This window comes from Rana temporaria, chromosome 4 (assembly GCF_905171775.1).
Source record: "Rana temporaria chromosome 4, aRanTem1.1, whole genome shotgun sequence".
NCBI classification, from domain to species: domain Eukaryota; kingdom Metazoa; phylum Chordata; class Amphibia; order Anura; family Ranidae; genus Rana; species Rana temporaria.
In genome coordinates this window covers 144,425,656-144,445,906 of record NC_053492.1, presented here as the reverse complement: position 1 = coordinate 144,445,906, position 20,251 = coordinate 144,425,656, and the positions used below count along the sequence as shown (strand labels likewise).

General features: G+C 39.6%; 1 protein-coding gene across 13 annotated transcripts in view; it reads left to right on the top strand.

Moving 5' to 3' along the window:
- The window catches only part of DOCK10 (dedicator of cytokinesis 10), a 433,376-nt gene that overhangs the window by 392,002 nt on the left and 21,123 nt on the right, over window positions 1-20,251 (top strand). For 9 of the 13 annotated variants that reach the window (XM_040349133.1, XM_040349131.1, XM_040349129.1 and 6 more), the window contains 4 exons: window positions 2,723-2,836; window positions 6,987-6,992; window positions 18,148-18,294; window positions 19,182-19,392. In XM_040349133.1, the coding sequence (XP_040205067.1) occupies window positions 2,723-2,836; window positions 6,987-6,992; window positions 18,148-18,294; window positions 19,182-19,392 (478 nt within the window). The remainder of the gene's footprint in view (window positions 1-2,722; window positions 2,837-6,986; window positions 6,993-18,147; window positions 18,295-19,181; window positions 19,393-20,251) is intronic. The other 4 variants (XM_040349136.1, XM_040349127.1, XM_040349137.1 and 1 more) reach the window with 1 other exon arrangement.

Genomic DNA, 20,251 nt, shown 5'->3' with positions numbered 1-20,251 from the left:
CAGAGTACAATTTAACGCTGCGTAGAAACTTTTAACAAGTGGCTGTGATTGTTGTCTGCTTAGTTTTTCAGAATAATTGATATCCCAAACAATACTGTTCTGCATTCTATCATAAAGTCTACAAACTATTTGGGGGCGAGTCCAAAAACCTGATATTTTGTCTATACAAGCTTTTGGTCACACCTGACAGTTCCTGAATCTTTGATGAACACCGGTATCATGTAGGGAGAAAAAAATATATTTATGTTTAGTTTAAAAATAACAAATAGCGGTTTTGCACAGAGCAGCCCAGATCCTTCTATTCTGGGGACCCCCGCCAGAGCTTCTGGCCCCTCCCTCCTGCTGAGTGCCCCCCACAGCATGCAGGTTGCTAAGGGGCACTCAAGCCGCTGCTCTGTGTGTTAATTCAGACACAGAGCCACGGCTCGGCCCTGCCTCTCTCTCCTCATTGGCTCACTAACTTTTATTGACAGCAGTGAGAGCCAATGGCACCCACTTCTGTCTTAGTCAATGAGGAGGGAGAGACCTGGACAGCCCAGTCTCTCGTGCAAAATGGCTGGATCCAGATGGGCTCAGGTATGTATTAGGAAGGCTGCTGCACACAGAAGGTGTTTTACCTTCCTGCGTATAATGCATTAGGATAAAAACAACTTCTGACTTTAGAACCACTTTAAATGTGTCCCTTGTGTTGATTCTTCTTCCTGCAGGAGAAATCTTTTTCCAACCCAAACCCCCACCACTACTGCCGCTGCCCTTTAGCTGTTAATACAGCTAAAAAGCTGTCAGGAGCTCTCATTAAGAGAGCTTGACATTGCTGCCTTTTCCTGTCAGATTCACCATTCATAAAAGCCATAGTACAGCTTTTTCAATGACACCCGATCTCTGAATGATTGTTAGTCTTTCCCAATTGCTAGTCTGACACATGGAGCTATTGGTGAAGGCATTGTCTCAGTGCTGGGTGAGAAATCTTGTTTTGTTCACATTGACTCTTTACAAATGTGTGCACATAACAAACACTATAATATACACTATATTACCAAAAGTATTGGGATACCTGCCTTTACACGCACGTGAACTTTAATGGGATCCCAGGCTTAGTCCATAGGGTTCAATAGCCCACTCTTTGCAGCTATAACATCTTCAACTCTTCTGGGAAGGCTGCCCACAAGGTTTAGGAGTGTGTCTATGGGAATGTTTGACCATTCTTCCAGAAGTGCATTTGTGAGGTCAGGTGGCCTGGCTCACAGTTTGTTCTCTAATTCCTCCCAAAGGTGTTCTATCAGGTTGAGGTCAGTCAAGTTCCTTCACCACAAACTCGCTCATCCATGTCTTTATGGACCTTGTTTTGTGCACTGCTGCGCCGTCATCTTGGAACAGGAAGGGGCCATTCCCAGATTGTTTCCACATGGGCATGAAATTGTCTAAAATGTTTTGGTCTTGATGCCTTGAGAGTTCCCTTCACTCGAATTAAGGGGCCAAGGTCAACCCCTGAAAAACAACCCCACACCATAAGCCCCCCCTTCACCAAATGATTTTGGGGTGGAGGAACTTGACTGGCCTGTACAGAGTCCTGCCTTCAACCCAATAGGACACCTTTAGGATGAACTGGAATGGAGAATGCAAGCTAGGCCTTCTTGTCAACATCAGTGCCTGACCTCACAAATGCACTTCTAGAAGAATGGTCACACACTCCCAAATCTTTTGGACAGCCTTCCGAGAAAAGTTGAAGATGTTATAGCTGCAAAGGGTGGGCCAACTCAATATTGAATCCTACGGAGTAAGACTGGAATGCCATTAAATTTCAGGTGCGTGTAAAGGCAGGCGTCCCAATACTTTGGGTAATATAGTGTATGTGTAAAGGGAACGGGCTCAACTGGTAGTGGCAGCAGTAAACCATGCCAGAGACAGGCACATCCAAGGCCGTAAACAAACACACCTTAATGCAGGAGGGCTTTGTAGAACAAGTCCATAACATAAAACAAACAAAACATCTTGTCCGAGCTACTAACCAAACAATGTCAGCTCCTGTCCAAACCCTAATGGGTTCCCTAAAACAAACAGGCAGCGCACGTGTGCTTAGCAGCCAGCCTTTCTACCCAGCAGCAGGCTTCCACAGCAGAACGAGTGAGAGAGAGCCATGGACATCAGTCAGCCCAAATATATGAAGAGCCATGGACAGCTGAGACTATTAATTAGGTCTAGCTACCAGGTAAGATGCAGACCTAGGGATTAAGGCTTTATAACACTAAAGCTCTATAAAACCTCTGGGCTTCTGGACACAGAACAAAACGTATTAAAAAGGTTTGTTTTGTGTATAACAGACACAAACCCTAAAGCCCACTCACCATGTGTTGAAAAACCTGGGTGACGCATATACATTGTCCATAATACTGACAGCTAGTGCCTAATACATAATATTATCAAAAGTAACAGAAAACTTCTATGGTTGAATCATGTGATTTTAGTTTAACGTTCAAATCTAAAACTGCTTTATACAACTTTTCATAATTTTCACGTAGGATTGAACAACTAATGCTTGTCATTTTTAAGTCTGCTCATGAAATGTTTTGATTAATTTACTTTAAATAGTTTGCTTGATCAGCACAATATAATTTTTTGGGGGAAATTCTCACAGACTACTATAAATGTCATGCAGTTTTTATAAAGCAGAAATGTGGAACACATACTAAATAATTCATACTTTCTGCTAACCTGATTTCAGAGACTGTCGGAGCTCTATTACCGCATTCACCGATCCTATCTAAAAATTGCAGAGGTGGTAAACGCAGAGAAAAGGCTGTTCGGGCGTTATTATCGAGTCGCTTTCTATGGCCAGGTAAATTAAAAGTTGCATACCACTACACTGTGTTTCAATACATTTTTTTACCAGGCAGGAACCCTTGATATCATTTTCAAGTATCAGAGAAACCCTGCTAAAATTATTATAGCTACAACTCAAAGTGCATAAACATGTTAAGTAGTAGATATAATATGATAATAAATAAAAGAATATTGAATGTGTCTTACTTAGCTTATCTGACACCCAGAGGTGATCATTTTTGCTTTATTTTCTGTAAAACTCATGAAATGTATGATATTAGTGGTGAGAATAAAACACTGACAGTGAGTACTGTAGTGTAATTTCATATAGTCAATAGGGAGATGCTTATGTTGGTGGTCATTGTAGTGCTCCCTCACATTATTGGCCAGCGGCAAATGCCCCCTACACAGGTGGTTAGTGGAAAGAATGCCCATTACAGTACATTGATCCTTAGTGTAAACAATGTCCCTTACATTGATAGTGGGAATAATGATCTTTTACATTGATAGTGGGAAGTATGTCCTTTATATTGATGGTCGGTGGGAAGAATGCACCTTTACATTGCTGGTCAGTGAAAATAAATCACCTTACATTGAAGGAAAAATGTAAAAAATCTTTTGTTGATGCTTAGTAGAAGACAGCCCTTGCATTGACTGGAAAGAGGAAAAATGTTCTCTTACAGACAGCTAAAAAAATATATTTGCTGGCAAAGGCTACCCAAGAGAATAGAAGTTCCACTCATCCCATGCAGTTTGCTTTACTTTTGCCTTTGGTGCTTTAACTAAATAGGTATCTTCAGGTAGAGGGTTGTCAATCTGACAGTACTCCATTGTTAAAGAAGCCCTAGAGACTTTATGAGGAACCCCAATAGAGAAGCTGGTAAAAAGTTTGTATCATAAGCCAAAAAGGATTGTACCGAGTGCAGAAAGCTGTAGGATTAAAATGTATAATTCAGTGGTCTGACTAAATCAAATCAGTAGCTATGATTTGCTGTACTACTCTTTGCTCAATGGCTTATTAAATAAGATCTCATGTGTGTTTTAGGTACATTTCAGTTTGGTCATTGAGCTGGTGTGCCATGGGAAAAAATCCTTTTGCCCTTCGCCAGCTATACAAACAGAAGGGTTATAGATTATGGACCACAGCCCAGGCTTGTTCATTTTACTTTCATGAATATATACTGACAGCTACATTGTTCCCTTAAAAAATTCATGGCAAAATCATGTGACTAGCAGCCCATACATCTTTTACAATATTATATGAATTTTTTATTTCTCATTATACATAAAACATGAGTTGATTTTGTTGGAGGATCAGATGAATAATTATGTACAGTTATTCTGTGAAGAACATTTAGATCCAATTAAACAACTGTATGTTTAACACAGGAGATATATAATAACAAATATATCAACTCTCAAAAGCAATTATGAAAAATATTGTTCACATAGGTGTGCGAACAGGGTGTGCCAGGTGTGCCTGGGAACACCCTAATCACCTCGTGTGGCACAGATCCCCCCTATTTAGACCCCTGATATTTCACCAAAGCTCCCTAACGGGCACCAAAAAAATTAGTAAAAAAATAAAATGTAAAAATAAAATAATAAAACAATAAAAATAAAAACTGCTGACACTGCCCATTCCCTTACTCATAGGTGTGCACACAGGGTATGCCAGTTGTACCTGGGCACACCCTAATCACCCGTGTGGCACAGATCCCCCCTGTTTGGACCCCTGTTATTTCAGCAAAGCCCCCTAACGGGGCTCCTAAAAAAATAGTAAAAAAAAAAATCCAAAAAAATAAATAAAATAGTAAAAATAAAAACTACTGACACCACCCACTCCCCTACTTATAGATGTGCACACAGGGTGTGCCAGGTGTGCCTGGGCACACCCTAATCACCCATGTGGCACAGATCCCCTCTTTTATTTCAGCAAAGCCCCCTAATGGGGCTCCCAAAAAAATGTAAAAAAATAAAATGTAAAAAAAAAATAACAATAAAAATAAAAACTACAGACACCGCCCACTCCCCATCTCATATACGCTTGGGGTGCACACCCTAATGCAATAGGTTGTGCACACCTATGATTGTTCATGAATGCTTCATAGATAGCTTTAGCACTCCCCTTCCAATCTTAAAATGGAACCCATGAAAGTTCTACACAGGACACAGATATTCCCTTTACTGTAGCATCAACACATTCATGACGCTTTGTAAAATGCAACAAACTATCTCCACATTTGTATATAAGACAAGACAAGTATATACAAATCTTGAGGGTTGTTTTAGATGTAAAAGTGGAGCTAAACTCTGTAAGATGTACCCCAAAAATTCAAAATTAAACAGAGGGCAAAGGACTAGTCTCTTCTTTTGCTTGTGGTCTTCCTGCAGCTGATTGTTTGCCCTTACTGACCCACCATACCTTGTTCTGCACTTTATCCCTGTGTGGAGGTGGCAATCTTGGTAGGGGTACAAAGCTTTGCTTCTTCATGTTAGCCTTTAGCAAGGAGAACAATGAGCAACACTGTAGTGACACCATCAAATCCCGTCTAAATCTTGAGAGAATAGCAGCCACAGGCAGTAGTACCATATATCTCTCACTGCAGATATACAACTGTAAGGCTTTTTTTTCTACATTTTGGGTACAATGGCAACAGTTTAGAACCCCTTCAAGTTTTTAGTGTTGTCACCAGGCCTTCAGAAAAAAATTCAAAACCCACCTATTCTGAAGGCAAAAAAATAGAAGGAAATGGATACCAAGCACCTTGAGGCGATTCAGTTCACATGTGTAGCGCTATACAAGTTTTTCACTTACTCACTCACTGGAGAGAGTCAACCTTCCTATTTGTCCTATTGGCTCCTGTCACATAGATCAAAAGTTATGGGGAATCCAAATTGTTACAGTTGTCCCCAGAACAGCAATAGAAGGGAAATCTCCCAATGCAAACTAATTTTGTAGAGATTTACTCTTGCTTCCTGTTCTATGTCTACCCCGAAAGGAAGTGAAAGCAAACAAAACAACAAAGAATAATCTGACAGGGGTGGTAACCCATCCCTACTATCCAAAACTGAGAATGGGTATGGGTATACATTTAGTTTGAAACTTTTAGATATTCTCTGTAAGGTCCTCTCTATACCTTGACCTTTTCAGTTCTACTTTAAAAAGTAGGGAAGGAAGACACAAGTTTTTCTGTATTTTGAAAGTGTGATGTTTATTATTTACCTTTATCTTATGTACACCCCATATTTTTTCCTTATTACATTAGCAAAGTCAGCACAGCAACTTGTAGATATGTTTGCTATCACAGACACTTCTGTTTAGAGCTCTTCATACAGAGCACTTTTGCAAGTAATACCATCTATTACACAACCCACCACAGCTTTCTGGAGTAGGATATGACACTCATATTTTATGAGAGATGGTGCTTAATTGGTGTAGGAGGCTTAAGATTAAAAAAAATTAAATTCCTAACATTTGCAGAATATTGTTTGCTCCGAGGCTATAGGTACACTTTAAAGTTCCCTTTTTAAATCCAGTAAACCAATGTCGTAATACAGCCTTGCTTACTTCTAAGCCAAGCCATGTTGCTTCCTAAAATGAATATAAATCTATTTATTTTACTTGGCCAATGGATCTCAATGTCTCTATGGTAAATACATCCTTGCATATGCATTTTATGTTAAAACTGCAATATAAAACTGCTGAATTTCGCACAAGGGGTGAAGTAAAGCAGAATAAAAACCAAATCCAAGTGTTCTGGAACTAGTGAAAGAAGGTAAATATAGGCAATTTCCCAAGATACATAGTAAAAGGTGAAAATAAAACAGATTTTCTGCTCTAGCTCATCTGTAGAAAGGAAATATCTGGCTTGTTGAGAACAAATGAAATGTGGCATATTTAATCCCCAAAAGGGAGAGCAGAGCTGTTTTCATACATTACTGCTCCCAGGTATCAGCATTTAAGATTGTCAGTGGCCAAGTTTTAGTCAATCATAGACTTAGGCTGGCTGTCAGAGAAGCGAGTGGATTTTTGGCCAGCTAGACGTTCCTGAATTCTGAATCGGGGATGGCAGAAACTGTTATGACTTTTACAATCCCTCTAATATACCGATTCAATCTTAATGCATGCATTTGCTCTTTTTTTCCGTCTGATCCTATTGAAGGCTGTGGTAAGTGGCTTATTTCTGCTTGTCTCTTTCTTTACTACTCAGTCAGTGGCAGCTGTTCTTCCATGATGTCTTGCATCTAATTTATAAATATGAGCTAAAATGTTCATTTGTCTTTTTGAGAGTGTTGTGTTCATTCGTGTCTTTGCACATAACCGCTTAACAGCTTTTAGGGTGAAGCATCACTGTTTACTTAAAACTGTATCATTATATAGAAACCAGTGCAATATGTATTGGCTTTTGTAGGATTTGGTGCCTTCAAAAATTAATCTTAAATTAATTAGCTAACAGACTGCATTTCTTATAGTACAGCATTGACAATATTAGCATCAGAACAAGTCAGTAGCTTAGCCAAGTGTCAAGGTTTCTATAATGTAGAGGGTCACCACCTGACTGTTTTGTGAGCCACTCGCTTAGCTGTCTTCAGCAAAATGATTCAACAGAGCCAGCACAATGGTGGCAGAGCTTTGATTTATGAATTCATAAGTGTGTTCATAATACTGCAGGGATATGCAATTAGCGGACCTCCAGCTTTTGGAGAACTACAAGTCCCATGAGGCATAGCAAGACTCTGACAGCAACAAGCATGACACCCAGAGGCAAATGCACGATGGGACTTGTAGTTTTGTAACAGCTGGATGTCCGCTAATTGCATATCACTGATATACTGTATTAACTTTTCCTAATGCATTTATGTTACACAAATGAAAATGTACTTATTATCGGTTTGAATATTTAGCAAATTAAAGGTTTGATTAGAATGACATTAATTCCTTCTACTTTTCCATTTTATAATTAACACAACCATTTTGCTAAAGAAAAACCCTATTGGGATAGGCAGCTGTAGCTTGTGGCCACTAGAAATTATCACTGTGTTCTCTTAGCAGGGACGGCTTCCCCCATCCCCTGACAGGACAACACAGTGGCTCCTTGGGAGGAATTCCACTGTCAACACTGTCAGTATTGCGGGAAAGAAATTTGCTTGATCTTTGACCGACCTTAGACTATTTTCTCATAAACTGTTAGGCCCCATACACACGACCGAGTTTCTCGGCAGAATTCAGCCAGAAACTCGATCGGAGCCGTATTCTGCCGAGAAACCCGCCGTGTGTACACTTTCGGCCGAGGAAGCCGACGAGTTCCTCGTCGAGCCAAATAGAGAACATGTTCTCTATTTCCTCATTGTTCAATGAGGAAAGTTGGCTCGCCGAGATCCGCGGCGGCTTCACACAGAATTCGACGAGCAAAATGATGAGTTTTGCCCGTCGAGTTCCTCGAACGTGTGTACAGGGCCTTAGGCAAAAAACCTGTTTGAGAATCCCCCTATGGAATCTGACATTCACTGAAACACATACCACATTGTAGTTCTAAGGCAGTGACTTCCATTTGCTGCTTCCATCAAAAGACAAAACAGGTGTTCTGCTTCATGGCAAATTCACATTAAAAGAAATATGCACAGAAAAGTACCACACTTTCGTTGCTGACCTCCTTGTGAAAATACTAGATGCTTGTCTGTTACGTTGATCCACTGATTCATAAACCCAAAGTATGCTAGTCTAGTTTAGAACACATGCTTGTTCTGGTTCAGTGACTCAAAAAGTAATTAAAGCCAGAGGTAGCTATGTAACTTGAATTTTCGTAAGGTGGTCAGACATTGAAGCCAGTGTATATGTGTTTTCCCAGTGCATCCAGTGCATCTGCATTTAAAGTTCAAAATATATGTTTTGAAAAAAATATATACGTATATGATTTTTTTTTTAATCCCTTGAATGGTATTAAATAATTACTTTAGCAGATGAGATCATCATATTATTTTGATACACAGAAATGTATACTAAAAGTACATACACTGTGGTTGTTTAAATTTGAGGCCATTACATCCCAAACAATGCAAACCATGTTTTTTCTGTATAGGTCATGTATTCAGATTACTAGTATAAGTATTATTATTGGTATAGGATTTATTGCAGCTAAATACATATTTTTGTATCTTCTTATTTACATTAAAACCCATATACATGAACCTTGCTAATACAAGTTTACTATGGGATTGTAGCCCAGTAAGCAAATATCTGTAAAGGTCAAAAACATCTTGTACCATATCCAAGCCTCTTCTTCAGTTCTGATGGGTGTTAGGAAAAAACCCAGCCATATATATATATATATATATATATATATATATATATATATATATATATATCCACACAGGTAGCACAGACACCCTAACCAATCACCACTGAAAGGTAGAAGGTATTGTCCCAGAATAGGGTGGGAGGTGTAAAAATTGTGGAATCATCCTGTTCTAATTACATATTTCCATTATTGGTGTGAGGAAGGCTTCAACGTTTTAAACTGGTGTCAAAACACTAAAGTAGAAATAGTAAGAAAACATGTGTAAGACAGATGACGTTGAAGGCCCCTACCCCTGTTCAAGGAAGGTTGTTCCAGTTTGATGTAGATGGTCTCTTTAATGCCTCTGGTGAACCAGTTGTCCTACCTGTCCAAAAGGTGTACCTCACTGTAATAAAAAAACATTGTTGCCACATATAAAATGTTGCATTAAAACACCTTCCTAATACCAAGAATGGGACTATGTAACTAGAACAGGGTGGATTCACCATTTCACACCTCCCATCCTGTTCTTGGGCAATAACATTGGCCCTTCCATAGTGATTGAATAAAGGTGTCTTTGCCACCTGTCTAGATATAAATCGGGGGTCTTTTCCTGACAATCATTTGAACTAAAAAAGTGGCTTGGATAAACTGAGGCCTCGTACACACGGCCGAGTTTCTCAGCAAAAACCAGCAAGAAGCTTGCTGTGTTTTTTTTTTTTTGCCGAGGAAACCGGACGTGTGTACACTTTTCAACGAGGAAACCACTGAGGATCTCGTCGGGCCAAAAAAAAAGCATGTCTTCTTTTTCCTCGACGGCAATGGGAAAATTTGGCTCGCCGAGATCCTCGGTGGCTTCACAAGGAACTCGACGAGCAAAACAATGTGTTTCGCCCGTCGAGTTCCTCGGACGTGTGCACGAGGCTTAACATATGTCTTGGACATTAAAGAACAAGTCCAGTTGAATCTGACTAACTACTAATATATTTCCATAAAGTGATCTCTGGCCATGAATATTCTATTCCCACATGCAGTGATTGGTGACTTGATTGTATAGTGCTACCCTAAGGAATAATAATTAAGATCTCCAGTCTTTGCAAGTTCTCGTTATTGCACACAGAGATTTTCTAACTTGTTGCAAAATCTCTGCACTGGGGTTGAACCTAATCTTTTCTTGACAAGATAATACATCACCACATGAGTTTCACGAAACATGTGCTTTTGTAATATGCATATATCTCCTCTCCTTCTGAAAGATATGTTTATTGGTAACATTTTAGTATATAGCTACCTACATAACACTGCAGTTACTTAAAGCGGGGGTTCACCCTAAAAACAATTTTCTAACATTACATTGAGTTCACTCTCGACATTGACAGTATGCCGATTTCTTTTTTTTTTTTTTGCTGTACATACCTCGTATAGCTATTTTCTTACCCGGCTTCCGGGTGGTGCCTCCCGCGGGACTGGGCGTTCCTATGCAGCAGTTAGTGATTGATGTGATGACAAAAACTCCCCCCCCCATTGCATAATGTGCGCCACGAGTTGCCGAAAGAAGCCGAACGTCGGTGCGTAGGCGCCGTATAGCGCCGACTCGCCGTTCGGCTTCTTTCGGCAACTCGTGACGCTCCTTATGCAACGGGGGGTAGTTTTTGTCATCAAGTCAATCACTAGCTGCTGCATAGGAATGCCCACTCCCGCGGGAGGCACTACCCGGAAGCCGGGTAAGAAAATAGCTATACGAGGTATGTACAGCAAAAAAAATAAAAAATCGGCATACTGTCAATGTCGAGAGTGAGCTCAATGTAATGTTAGAAAATTGTTTTTAGGGTGAACCCCTGCTTTAAAGCAGAAATTCACATAAAAAGTGGGAAGCTGGCAGTAAAGCCACAAGGAGTCACAGGCGGCTTCCAACAGTAAACATGGCAGTGCTAGGGCCCCGAAGACCAGTAAAGAACCGTCAGGGGCGAGGAAAACTTTGGATCTCTGGACAGGTACTTTTCTTTTTAATTAAAGTCAGCAACTACAATATTTGTAGCAGTTGACTTTTAATTTTTTCCAGGTTGAAAATCCCCCTTTAACACTATTTATTATTTTCCTCCAAAAGTGAACACTCAATGCTTTGCCACAAGATGGCTCTATTGCCCAATCTAGAAGCCTGCCTTTTACCTGATAGATAGTTTAAAGCATTTCTAATGCACACATTGAGTAAACCGATCAGTGTGTTATCATGGATATTAAATGCTATAGCAGCACTTGTACTGGCTTTCTGATCATTTCTGGGCAAAAAGTACAATGGTAATATTCTCAAAGACATTTTCCTTTGCTAGGGCATTTTTTTTCTTGGCATCTGGCTGTTTATTTTGTAAAAGAAATGTGTCAAATTTTCCCTACTAAACATCAGTGGAAAGGATACAATAAAGGCCATACACTAGAAGTGTAGCTAATATGGAGCATACATGAATGTGTAGATGGCTGCTGGCCACAATATAAAAGTCAGAATAGATAAAACTCTGGCAGTTGCTAAAATCATGATAGGCAAAACATTAGCCATAAAATGTGAATTATATTTTAGTCATTGTTCAGTCTGTTTGCCAAATATTTATACATTCAATTGACATAAGGATATTATGCCAAATAGGTTCTTGAAATATCTTTTGACTGAACCCAAAATGTATTTAGATTGTTGTGATAAAAATAACATAGCCAAAGCTGGTATGTCAGTTCTAGAGAAATACAGCATGGTGACAGAAATCCAAACCTAATACACAGGACTGTGTATATAGCAGCAGCCCAGGCTGGGCTCCAAACCTCAAATTCATTAAACCATTTCAAACAGACTTCTACACCCTATTTGAGGGTAAGCGTATAGTCACGTGTAAAATCCAGTCTCAGAAAAAGACAGCACTCGAAAGGGACATCCAGATGTCAATGGAGAAGTATGGCTAAAGCTTTTCAGCCACACTTCTCCTGTGGATCACAAAAGTCCAGTCCAGCTCTGCACCCCTGTGATCCATTTTCACCCGACAGCAGGCTTAAGCCTGCTGTTGACTGACATCACTCAGCCAGTTCTGGCTTAGGAATGGTCAGGATCTCACACCCCCCTCACACCCCCTCCACAACCCAGCCAGCCCCTCACACCCCCTCCACAACCCAGTTCAGTGAGCACTGGAGGGGAGAGAAGAGAGCCGGTGACTGACAATCCCGGCTCTCTTCTCAAAGTGGTGTGGGAGAACTTAGCAATCGGCTGAGTTTGATTTTTCATTTCTCACTGCAGAACCAGCGGGGGACAGATGCAGCATTGGATTGATTTTGCATCAACCTAGGTGAGTTTCAAATTACAGTATCTCACAAAAGTAAGTACACCCCTCACAATTTTGTAAATATTTTATTCTATCTTTTCATGTGACAACACTGAAAAAATTGCACTTTGCTACAATGTAAAGTAGTGAGTGTACAGCTTGTATAAGAGTGTACATTTGCTGTCCCCTCAAAATAACTCAACACACAGTCATTAATGTCTAAACTGCTGGCAACAAAAGTGACTACACCCCTAAGTAAAAATGTCTAAATTGGGCCCAATTAGCCATTTTCCCTCCCCCAGTGACATGTGACTCATTAATGTTACAAGGTTTTAGGTGTGAATGGGGAGCAGGTGTGTTAAATTCGGTGTTTTCCCTCTCACTCTCTCTTACTGGTCACTGGAAGTTCAATATGGCACTTCATGGAAAAGAACTCTCTGATAATCTAAAAAAGAATTGTTGCTCTACATAAAGATGGCCTAGCCCAGGGGTGCCCAACCTTTTGAAGTGCGAGGGCCACTTAAGCCACTTGGTAACTGGTCGCGGGCCACAATCAGCGGAGCGGGCGGATGGCAGGTCCGTGTCCGCTCTGCATATGCAGAGCGGACACAGTCACAGCTTGATCAGCTTAGAGGTAGGACACAAGTCGGTTTACATCTGCCACTCCTTAGAGGTGAATATAGGGTCCAATTGGGTCAGACTGACCATGTGAAAGGGGCCATGGTTGCTTTTACACTGATGCGCTGTGGTTTACCCACACCGCGGGTGCAATGCAGTGTACCTTTGGCTTTTCTGCACTTTGCAATAGACTTCTATTATATTCTGCAGGTTTGGTGCACTTTCAGAAAGCTCACCAAACTCCCAGATAATAACAGAAGTCTAGGGCTCAGTGCAGGTAACCTGCAGATGCACTGCTCTGCATTAAACGGAAGGTGGAGGAGCGCAAGTTCTCTTACATCCAGCCAGCTCTGTGATGTCGTCATGGGGGAGTGGAAGAGGACTCCAGTGGCAACCTGTGAAGCTCTAGTGAACTCCATGCCCAAGAGGGTTAAGGCAGTGCTGGAAAATAATGGTGGCTACACAAAATATTGGCACTTTGGACCCAATTTGGACATTTTCACTTAGGAGTGTACTCACTTTTGTTGCCAGCGGTTTAGACATTAATGGTTGTGTGTTGAGTTATTTTGAGGGGAAAGCTAATTTACACTGTTACACAAGCTGTACACTCACTACTTTGCATTGTAGCAAAGTGTAATTTCTTCAGTGTTGTCACATGAAAAGATATAATAAAAGATTTACAAAAATGTGAGGGGTGTACTTACTTTTGTAAAAAACTGTGTGTGTGTGTGTGTGTGTGTTTTTTTTAAATCCCAAACTTCTCTTTTAAACTTTACTAAAGTTCCATATCAGAATATAACAACCAGTTTTTAAAGGTAAAGTAGCCCTCTTTCTCAAGGTGGCAAGCAAAGATACTTTCCCTTTAAGCCTTTACGACCTACTAAGTATATGCTTATTTAGGTCCACCCTCTCTGGTAAGCCTCCAATTTATACCTTGGTGGTGGATCTACTAGCAATTCTCACTTCTACTTTCCACAACATGTCACTTCTGTTTTGGATCTTTTTTCGATTTTGAACTTTACTAAGACTGCAACTATATACCATTAATTATGGACTTTTGAGCACCTTGGTGTTATCACTTTATGATTATATGATTTATTTTTTATAGTCTCTTTTGTTTTGACATATATATTTAGCACTACACTTTTTGTTTTCCATACTTTCTGCTTGTTACCTTGAGAAAGAGTCCAGAACAACATATCTAAAGAGGCACTGGGAAATTTGAGACTTCCATGTGTGCTTAGATGAAGGAAAAATGAGGACAGGCAAGACTTTTTTCAATGGGCACCCAAGAGTAACTCAAACCATACAAATACAGAAAGGAACACCAGACCAAAAGCAGATGAAAGAGTTCAAGATAATACAAATTTTGTTGGTAAACAAAGTCATATAAAAACAGCCAAAGTATTTCAGGGGCAACATCACTTCCCTTTCATCAGGGCTCAACACAGGATGGATTGTGAAAACAGTGACTTTACGGATCTATATTAGAACCAGTATTTAACTCTCCACATGTGGAGGGTTCAAGACTAGCACTAAGTCACTTTTCTCTAAGTCAATCCAAGTTTTATCCTGTGTTGAGCCTGATAAATAGGGAGAGGTGTTGCCCCCAAAATGCATAGGCTGTTTTTAGAAACTTTTCTTTTACAGAAAATTCAAGTATCATAGACTTTTTCTTCTGGTTTTGGTCTGGCGCTCTCTTTTGTTTACCTTGAGAAAGAGGACTACTGCATTATTTAAACATTGGTGGTTGTATTCTGATATGGGATTCAAGTAAAGTTTAACATTTCCTCTTAAAGTGCTGTCTTTCTATAAGATTGGGCTCCAAACCTGCAGTATAAAAAATATTTCCACAGTTTGTGTGTCATGATCAGGGGTCAGGCTCGAATACCAGTTGCTATAGCAGTAGCAGTATAGTAGTACCACCGACCAGCAGGATAGGTACACAGGCAGACACACTGGTGGATGATGCAGGCTCACCTGAGGTGCGGAGTCTAAGTACTAACTGGTGTTCACCAGAGCTCCTGATGGTGGAGATGGATTTTGCTGCATGTTAGTTCCAGGTCACGACCCTCAGGATTGCCCCACCAGGAGGCGAGCAAGCCAGGGTCCAGAAGTTGATAAGAAGGTAAGGATCAAACAGAAGCGTAGTCAGTAAACCAAGCCAAAGGTCAGTAACAAGTGGTAGCATAATATGGATGGCAGCAGGGAAGATGAGAGCAAGATACTGGCTGAAGAGAGCACAATAATCTGGCAAACAGGACATATAGAGACATGGCTTAAATCAGGAAGTTCATGGGAGGAGTAAAAAGTTCAAGGTTCAGCCAAACACAAGGCGGGATTGTCATCGTCAGACACAGCAGAAGTCCTAGGTTTAAGTCCAGGTCCTGACAAATGTCCTCAATTACCACAATACAAAGAGGAAATGTAAACAATGCCCATGGCCAATGACCCCTTTAAAAGACTTTACATGGGAGGTTATTAAAAATAAAAAAATGTTATTTAAATAAAGTTAGTGTAATGCCCCGTACACACCATCGGAATTTCCGATGGAAAAAGTCAGATGGACTTTTTCCTTCGGATTTTCCGATCGTGTGTAGCCCCATCAGAGTGTTTTCATCAGAAATTCCGATGAATTCCATCAGAATTTCGATATAGAACAATATGATTTGGCCGGGCAAAAGCCTGATCGTGTGTACACGGCATTAGTGTACGTAATCACTAGCAATGAATGTCTCATGCCCCTTTTCAGACTGTTAAACATTTCATTGAAAGTAGAAGTTATCAGCTCAGAAGATTTCTGGCAGTATCACCATTTTTTTTTTTGTGCACTCATCAAACAGTTACAACAAACCTCTTTCAATTGTATATTTAACAGTCCTAAAGTACTGTCTGTCAAACATTGGCAATTCTGCTGCTCCATAGATGCAATAGAGTGAGTGGGTGTTGTCACCGTAGGACAGGTATTGCTTTACCAGCAGGATCACTAGGTGAGAACAATAGAAAAAGCCTGGAAAATGAATGCAGCCATCGCATATAAGGATGGGTAAGCTGCAAAATATGAAATTATTCTGTAGATACACTTTAAACTTTTATTTTTCCTGCCTAGAAACTGCCAGGAAATGCACTGGATGCACATTAAAAATATTAGGGCTCTTTCACACAGATGTTGAAAGTTGTACTCTGTGAAAAAGGAGTGTATCTCTGCACCTTATAGTGGCATCTGGATGCAAGCTGCCAGGGGCACATATCCAAAGCTGTACACGGGCTCGGGTGTGCATTTACCAGCATACAGCAGCCGCTTGTCATTGATTTCTACAGATGACTGTAAGCAAACACCTGTGACTCCTGGGCAGAGAAATACACTTGTTTCTTTATATTGTATGGCTTTCTGCACCCGTTTGAATGAGTGCTTAGAAAGTACTACTCTTACCATACACACATTTCACTTCCTTGTTTTGTACCATGCACACATGCATTCAAATAAGTTAGATCTATTTTTATTGTAAAAGAAAAAAGAAACTAAAAAAGGCATGTATATATAATCAGTAAAATCATTTTGGAATCTGCAGAAATGCCATCCATTTTGATTGGAGCAATGATGGAGTTGATTTTTAAAGGTTTTATGCAGTATAAATAAGTCATTTGTTTTTGGGGTGCTGCTAATTACTTTTATCATTCATTGGCTTTTTATTTTCTTTTTTAATGAAAAAAAGTAAGGCTGTTACTGATCAAAATGTTTCTGTTCGATTAATCGTTTTTTTTTTTAATCGATTAATCGACTAATTTCGATTAATTATAGCGCACATACAGATCCAACTACTTTTAGCTGATCTCCTTGCAGGCTGATTCCCAGTGCAGCTATGAACAACTGGAAAAATGGATAGCAGGATACAAAAAACACACAAAGGCAGCGCTCAATGGGAATAGCATTAAAACTTTTATAGTCTTCAAGTAGGTAACCAAATAAATATTGCACTGGAGATAAAATCGATGTAGCTACATAAACTGTAAAAATGGTGTGAGTGGTACCAAACGGTAACAAAAGCGTCATAAAAACATGTAGCTAAGTATGATACTGGTATAAAAATGTGTACAACGATATCACTGCTGAATCCAGATGAGGAGAGGTTAACATCAGTCCGTTGGCATTTAGATGTCCTATGAAGGGAACTATCACAACTCCCAGTGGATGGTTGTAGAATCCCAGGTTGATAGAGGGAAGTGTAACAGCCCTTGCGTGTGGCAGATAGTAAGGTCCCGCCGGCATGCAGATATGAAGGCACAGCAAAGGAGCCCTTCAGATGGACACAGCAAGCCCCGCCGGTGTCCGTGACGTTACTGGATCTCCGACAGAACTCCCTGAAGGCCCAGAAGCCAGCGGAGAGGTGAGTACCAATCAAAATAATTTTAATCGATCAAAAAGATTTTGATCGATCAAAAAAATTAAAGATTAATCGATTAATTAAAAGTTAATTTGCACAGCCCTAAAAAAAAGGAATACATTGCAGCAAGTAAAAAGTGCATAGCTTACAATAGACAAACATCTCCCACTGGCTTTTTATATCTCTTCAGAACTTTACTAAACAGTTTGAGAAGAATAGGCATTTTAAAGAATCTTGCATATCTGTGATTATGTTTGATTCTATATCTGTCTCTATTATTCCTAGTATTTTAAGAACTGGAAAATCTTATACTTCGTAGAAGCATATTTTGGTTTGCCAAAAATGTCTGTATTCATATCTAATCACTAGCTTGTTGCTCGTGTTGGATGGAATATACCTCGGGGAACAGAACTGGTGACTGTACTCTATTCAAAGTGCTCAAAACATTTCCAAGAAAATATGTTCCTAATGTCACGTAAAAGTTCTTTGTAGGCAATTATTACTGTTATTAGAGAATCTCAGTGATACAGCTTCTCCCTGTATTCAGCTTTAACATAAATTTCCATCATCCATTAATAATTCTATTTCTAATGCATCAAAGGCTTTGCTTGCACATGTGTACTTGCTGTAGGGTGTGTGATAAACTCATTGAAGTGACTAACAGTTCATGGTGTGGCTTTGGGGAATGAATCCCTGAGTATTTCTTAGTATACTTCTACATAACGATCCTCTCTTTTATAGGGTTTCTTTGAAGAGGAAGAAGGAAAAGAGTACATTTATAAAGAACCCAAATTAACAGGGTTGTCAGAGATATCGCAAAGGTTGCTCAAGCTCTATACTGATAAGTTTGGAGCGGACAATGTAAAGATCATTCAGGACTCCAACAAGGTTTGTGTGCTTCTTGTCTCGGCTACTGGTCTCTTGTCTCAATTTGCTATTGTATTAAAGATAAAGATTCATAGATCAGCCACTAGATCGAGCATTAACTGAATAAGTTCAATTTATGTGTCTCTCACCTAAAGTAGAGGTAAACCTTCATCTTTGTTTTCAGCAATCTATTCAGGACCCATATGGAAACTTTGACTTTTATCAGTTTATGTCCCCAGTGACCTACATTTAGACGCTGTAAAATTCACTTGCTCTGTGTCTCCCAGCACCATATCCCCAAACTTCAAGGGAGCATGCGCTGGGCAAAGTCCAAGATAAAATGAGAAAAAGGGTGACCGCTCCGATGACCAAAGAACTCTCTCACCAAATCCAAAACCCTGGGTGCAGGCAATGCAATAAAATGCAAAAATTGATGAAGAAGACTAGGGCAGTCGCACTCCAAAAAAGCGTTCCTTTTTAATAAAATAGGTCACCAAACTGACATGTCACAGCAGAGATTAGAAAAACACAGCTGACGCGTTTCACACTGTCATAATGCTCTTGGATTGGAGCTTTTGTCTTTGTAATCTTGCGTTTATATGTCCCTTGAAACTACGTCCTCAGTTGTTTCCGTCATAAAGACCTATCCAACTTTGTACCATAGGATTTACGGTTATCTATGTTTAGATCATTTCGTTGCTACCACTGTATCCACTTTATCCAAGATGTACCGCTGTATTTCTTTTATTGTTCCAACCGAAATTGTCTGTTACATTACTCTGTGTTCTTTGTTCTCAATAAAAAATTTGAAAAAAAAAGAAAAACTGTAGACAAAACTGTAGAATTTTATAGTAAGAGCATAGCTTTAGGTACATGTTGGAAATAATTATGCTTATTTTTTTATGTAGGTGAATCCCAAAGATCTAGATCCGAAATTTGCTTACTTTCAAGTCACATATGTCACACCTTACTTTGATGAGAAAGAGCTAGAAGACAGAAAGACAGATTTTGAGAGGCATCATAATATCAGTCGGTTTGTGTTTGAGACGCCATTTACGCTATCAGGGAAGAAACATGGCGGAGTGGAGGAGCAATGCAAGAGGCGCACAGTACTTACCAGTAAGTAATTAATAACATTTGCCTTTTATCACAGAATCTAAATGTAAAGTCAAAGTCCTCCCAAATCCTTGTTATAACTTTTTTGCAATTTTTTCTAAGTCTCTATGACTAATTTTCTTGCCACAAGTAACTTGACATGTTACACTCACAATCGCAAACAAATACAAAAAATCAGTCCAGCAAAATGAATACTTTGGCTTGAATTAAATGTTGGAAAGTTGGATCAACAAGTGAATTCCTATATATCTTAGGAACTCCAACAGTGAGAATTCTACTCATTTGTTCTCAGTTTCTCCCACCCACCAAAAGGGGAAACTCCATGTTGGCACAGCCAAGAATCTTAGTGGCGATACCTTGTTGTTAAACTTTTTGGGGTTGGTTTGCTAAAGGTAAATAGGCTGCTCAATTTTTTTAAAAAAAAATTTCTATAGCTTAGTGAATTGGTGACTTCCATCATTGAAACATATTTAAGCAAATATACAGGGTTTTTTTTCATTGCATGTAAATTGAGTATTCTTTGCAGAGTACATGTTCACCAAGCTTAGAGAAAATTCCCTGGAAAAGTGAAATTAATATTGTTAACAGCCTATTTGCCTTTAGTAGCCCCGTTGAGTACATAGCAGTTATTCAGATTTCTTCTTTTACTTATTTTTAACTGAAAAATTAAAGCTGAACATTCACCATTTTTGCTCACTAAACCCGCTGTGCACCCACCTCAACACAGTATTTGGTGTTAATAGAACACATAGAAAACAATTGTTTTTTGTGCAGATTAATGCAGCTCAACTAAACTGATTTGAAGAAGTCCTAGGCCTAGGGTGTTAGCATAACCACTACAATATAACACTTCCTGAAGGGA